The sequence below is a fragment of the Lytechinus pictus genome, chromosome 16, assembly GCF_037042905.1.
Source record: "Lytechinus pictus isolate F3 Inbred chromosome 16, Lp3.0, whole genome shotgun sequence".
NCBI classification, from domain to species: Eukaryota; Metazoa; Echinodermata; class Echinoidea; order Temnopleuroida; family Toxopneustidae; genus Lytechinus; species Lytechinus pictus.
This window is the reverse complement of record NC_087260.1, coordinates 20812296-20818295: the sequence shown is the minus strand read 5'-3', so window position 1 is coordinate 20818295 and position 6000 is coordinate 20812296. Positions and strand designations below refer to the sequence as shown.

The 6000-nt window shown below is 34.1% G+C and overlaps 1 protein-coding gene across 1 annotated transcript in view; it reads right to left on the bottom strand.

Annotated features, from left to right (window-relative positions):
- Positions 1–385: 385 nt before the first annotated feature.
- Positions 386–6000, bottom strand: part of LOC129278677 (rho guanine nucleotide exchange factor 7-like) — a 43218-nt gene continuing 37603 nt past the window's right edge. Inside the window, exon 14 of the mRNA XM_064110948.1 lies at positions 386–5989. Coding sequence (XP_063967018.1) covers positions 5818–5989 — 172 coding nt within the window. The 3' untranslated portion in view covers positions 386–5817. The remainder of the gene's footprint in view (positions 5990–6000) is intronic.

Below are 6000 nucleotides of genomic sequence, written 5' to 3'. Positions count from 1 at the left end.
CTAGCAATGAATTGGGATAGCCACAGAATATTTTCTTCAAAATTGGAGAACATATTTTGAAAAAAAATACAGTATTTAGAAATTTCACAAAACGGTGATCCATCATAAATGTTCTGTATGCAATTTCGTTTAGCTACTGATGTCAAGTCAACTCCACTTGTTCTTTTATTCTCATTTTATCACAAGAAATCATATATTTTATTTCTCAAATTATGTGAATAATGAATCTTTCCTATGTACGAGTAATGATATACATTCTATGCAGAAGCTAAATCATAAATCATGACAGTCTAAGAAAATGATATATGCACTGTCAAAGGAAAGATTCAGAATTCTCACGATCATGACTGTAGATCAATAAAAACTCAATTATAAGCATTGAAAATTATATTTTTGCATGTTTTATTTCACTGATAACTTGTGGTGTGCAATATTTTATTCTCATGGTCTAAATGCACAATATAGATAGTAAACACTTATCAAGAGAACAATTATATAAATTCTCACAAAAATTTCAGGCTCCATCAGTGTAAATAACTTACGAAAAGTAAAAATCGTATAATATCTCGATATGATAACAGAGCAAAATAAAATCAGTGAAAATATCACCGATGAATAAAATATAAGAAATTAAGATATGAAAATTCAATAATGGTTCACCTATCAATGATAAGACATTTACAAATGCAATGATGATGAATTATATTTTAAGTTATTAATTTTTGTTTACTGCGTATGAAAAAATAGAAGTATATGGCTCTATCTACCCCTTGGATAAGATGTAAAATGTAGCCCAACTGTAAAGGATGAATCAAGATTAATAACTTTATTCAAGACAATTTGATTAAAAATATCAAAGTAACAATCTGAAGTTGTAATTAATGAAACAAAATAAGACGCATATGATATTGTGTGGTCCTCTCTGACCTGCCTTAAAAAATAAAAAAGTTGAGTTTGTTTTTTCTTTCAAATTAGTGAAGTACCGGTATAAGCAATAATCATAATAATTGTAGTACAAAATAGGATATTTTCTACGATTCGAATGAGATTATTAGAACATGATATATTTATCATGTTAAGATACCAGGAGAAAAACCTTTCAGTTGGCTTTCAATTTTAGTTTTCCTACAGTATGGTGTATGGAAGGTGTATGTATGTATGGAAGGCTGTTCGATACAACCCCTTATACGGTAAACAGCATATGAAAGAGGACCACATAAGATCAATCAAAAGATCGCAACTTTGCATCTGAGCAATTGCCACTTCTTAACTGCACAACTTTGATGTTTTCAGTCAAATTTCCCCTCAAGCCCTTGCTGATTTGTTTTCTAATATCCATATATCTACTAGTATATAATTTTGCTTATATTCTAATTCATTTGAAGTAGATGATTAATCCCTTTAACTCATTAGAATTTAAAAATACAACTATTTGAAACTGAAAAACCAAAGGTTGAAATGGAAAGTCAAAGGTCACTCACATCTTGCACACAATCTGTAAAATTCAATGCAAACTGGATAAAAACCGAAATTTTGCTCTACTAAAATATCTGTCACATACTGATATCTTCAATACGATCGTCCTTTGCCTAACAACAGTTTATATTAGATTGTTAGATGGCCGCAATTCTTTTTTTTTTCATGAAAGGAAAAGCAAGATAAATCTGGACCCCATTGCATAAAAGTTACTGTTATGGCAAGTCTGCCATCATGTGGTAACTTGTCTGGAATCCTGGATTTTGATTGGATGTTGATCAGTGTTACCATGGTAGTTACCATTGGATAGCAAAGTTAGCATAAAAGTAACTTTTATGCAATGGGCCCAGATCTAACCAACTGAAGAATGAATAGTCTGCATCTATTCCTCAGATAATGCTGTTTGACAGTACATGATAGCAATAATAATAATCTATAATATATTCAAGGATGCCACATAGGGGCAGGTGTAACTGCCCCCCCCCCACTTATATAACTTTCCAAGTAAAAAAAAAGTGGAAAGAGAGGCAACAAATAATATAAGAAAGAAAGAATATCAAAAGCCGGGTCATGGTACATGTACATGTAAGTCAGGCTTGAGATTACCCCGTATATTCAATTACAAAAAAAGGTCAACCTTTGGGTCATCCTCCCTCTATCAAACTAACGTGGCATCGCCCCTGAATATATTCCATTAATTTGCATTGAATATGGTCTTTCGTTGGAGCATGTGCAAAATTAACCTGTCCATAGAGACCAGGGACCCGTAACACAAAGCTTTAGCAATGATCGTAGAACAGTTTTCTACGATTGATTGCATTGACTACAATGTACAATCAATCGTAAAAATCAAGCGTACAGTTAATCGCTAACCTTTGTGTTATGGAGCCCAGGGCTCCATAATACACGCAATTAATCGTACGCTTGATTTCATGATTAATTGTACATTGCAGTCAATGCAATCAATCGTAGAAAAATGTTCCACAATGATTGCTAAGCTTTGTGTTACGGGTGTCTGCTCATACAGAAAAGATTGGCTCCCTTGATAAGAGGAGTTTATGGAAAGGTTTCAATCATATTCATCTTTTTACTCGAAATATTCAAAGAGGAAATTAAATCAGAGATTATTTTTCAACCAACTCTTTGATTTCAACAAAACGAATGGACTGTATTCTGAAGACTAGTTTATGGTCTTACTCTGTGCTACAATTATGGGAAGCTGAAAATATCAACATTTTGTTTACATTGTTTATTTCTAATGTTTATTTTGCTCTTTCCTCATGTAGTAATGGTAAAGAAAACCATTTTAGTTATCATTTCCTGACAATATTGAGAATGATTTGAGTGTTGGTTGAATGAGCAAATAAACTAACCTAATAAAATGAGCCTGTTATGTTTAAGATGTATGTTACATCAGGCTCTCCATACTTAAACAGCATATTTAAACCAGAATTTATATCAAACCAGAGTTAAGAATATGGGCAATTGTGATTTTCTGGCAAATATTCCCAACAAGAAACTAAAGCTGACTTACTGGGCCACAAATACATCATCCAGGGGTAGGAACCAAAACTGCACAGAAAATGTGAAACAAAAATAAACGTACAAATAAAATCCATGAAATATCCCAATCTGATCCCTCACATACATAATGCACATGATACAAAAGTAAAACCCTTCAAAAAATATCGTGTAATATTAAACATATAAATCAATCTAAGATTACATTAAGTGTTGGAGCTGAGAATTTCATGTTCTATATACATATATCATATATCATAAGATTAACGTTCCAGTACTATGTATCTTGCCCAGTGAGGCCCTGTTTGCACCAAACACAGTAAACCACCCTGAAAGTAAGCCACTCCTAATATTTGAACCATTCAACAATATTGACAGACGAGTCAATAAACCACAATACCAAAGCCCCCCACAAGTTCATTCACAATAATTATATTTCAATACATGCAGTTGACTTTTAGAAGTGATTTACTGTGTCAGGTGCGAACGGGGCTCAATATTAACATATCTTAATGGTTAGTGTTCCAAAGACACGATGCTAAGTATCTATCAATATAAAAATTACTATTTCCTTTTTCCTTTCTCTTTATACAAACAGTGGCGGGCACGCTAATATTTTACAGGCCCCCATTGTCTCACTCAATGCGAGAGAAACGTACAAAATGACGTATATAGTACAATACGACTGAACATGTTTTGCGAATGAAAATATTTCATTTCTATGTTCTGCACAAGTGCATTACACCTCATTAATAACATATGTTAAATCAATCCTATTTTATATAATATATATCAGTAGTATTTTTAAATAGACCAAATCAAACTAAAGCTTCTTTGTTTGACATCTACCACCCTTTGGGCCGGTGTTTATTCAAATAAATTTTGTCCGCGAAAAGAAAGCAATGTAAGAGAACTGCGTCCAACAAAAAGCTTCCCAATAAATATCTAGCGAAGAGTGATACTTTGCGATCTCTCTTAAATACAGTGAATTCTGTGTAATATAATTTTGTAGGCTAGCCATTGGAAGATTGTAAATGCGACATGAATGTACTGTATCTATTATAAAAAACAGTCTAAACCTCTCCTTCTGACCAAACTTGCTTAAAATATGAAAAAGATCTCTATGCTATACACATCTACATTCAAATCTTTTCAATCCTGAAAAAAGACAAATTTGTCCCCTTTTCTGATCTTCCTAATGCAAAGTTGATTTTCCTTTTTAAACAATATTTGAAGTTAGAAAACCAGATGTATTTGATCAATATCCTTTTTTTGATGCTCTGCAGTATAGTGAAGATTTTTTTACAAGTACACAAGGATCATTAACCTTATGAGCCACCATAGGATAGAAACGAGGAAGACGAGTTATCATTAAATATTAGAGTAGATTTAAAAGGAATTAATTAGAATCATTGTAAGACGCATGTCAAAGCAGACTCGTACTGAAAACATGATACTAAAGAAAAGGCATAAAAGAGAGAGAACCTTAATAAAAATCTTTTTGTCTTATTTCAACACTTCTTTGGCTCACACTAAGTTTTAAAAACTGTTTATTTTCCAATGTGTAAATTATAACATTCTTTTCTGCTTTATTGCATCTCTTGTAATTTTCCCCCTTTTCAACATCTATCAAGAATAAAAACATTCATACTTTCCTTAAGGCTTGGTCCCACTGCACTTAAAGATGCAGAGAGGATGTAAAACGGAAAAGAATCTTGCCATCCGTTGGAAAACGTTATGTATCCGTTGTGTACTCTTTGCATACGTGTTTCATAAGCTCTATATCCATCTATCATCCGTCCACTGTGATTTCATTGTTCGCCCATTTTGTCCATTGTCTGGAGCGGATGAAAACGGATGGAGCCACCCCAAAATTTTGCATGTCCGCTGTATCTGTCATGCGTACGTTTTGTGTCCGTTGGCCAGTGGGACCAGGCCTTTACAGCAAAACTGGTCATATATTCAGAAATGTGATATCATGCACTTTCATTACATTCTCTCAATCTATGCCTTTCAAAGTAGTTTCTACAAGTCTGCTTGACTGCAATACATGGAAAATGTTAAAGGCAGAATGCTGTGCCACATTAATGCATTTCTGAGTGCATCTCCTAGATATGAATAAATTAACTCCAGAGACATCTTCAGAAATAATTACTGAAAAATACCAATTTTCCTCACTTTTTGTTGTTTCTTTTACACCTTAAAATGCACCACTATCAAATCTTAGATTGCAAAACTACCATTTTTATGCACTTTTTCTAGCTAGTAGTGCATGTACAGTATATAACAATATAGTTCAGTGCCCCCCTTCCCCTCCCGCGAATGCATTTCTTGTCAGTCTCTATACCTGATTCAAGTCTTAAGAATGCTTTTTCTTCTTATAAATTGTGGTACAATTGCCTCATCAAAAATTATAATCATCTTCAAAACTTCCTACGCAAGGTCAATCTGATGCGTAAATTTGAATGAAAGAAGAGTATCAAAAATAAATCATAACAGATGATCCAGGTAGTGTCAATAAACAGAAAGAGGATCCAAATTTTTCTTGTCTCACTTTCAGGTGGGCTATTCTGTAGATGTCTTCAAACAATGGAAGGTTCATCGAAGGGTATTCCGGAATGAGCTCACTAAACTGTCGCATGCAGCATGTTTCTGGGTCTTCTCAAATTTGCTTTCTTTCGCATTTCTGCGTAGGATGAATGCCTCAAGCGATGATATTAAAGCCAATGTGTAATTACACATCCACAACGAAAAAAAATAAAAGCAGATGAAATGCAACATAAGGGAAGGAGATTAGAGACACGTCAAGGACTGCACATGTCATAAGTTCGTCTCGTCCACTCTGTCGTATTTCGCGATGGAGTGCCTGACGGAGGTCTCGAGCCGCCGTCGGGCTTTGCGTTCATCGTCCAAATCGCATTTGAGTCGTTTTGTTTCGTCCATGAGATCCTTGACCTGGTCTCGGAGGGCGTACACTGTATCCACTAGGGTTCTGGTGAGAAA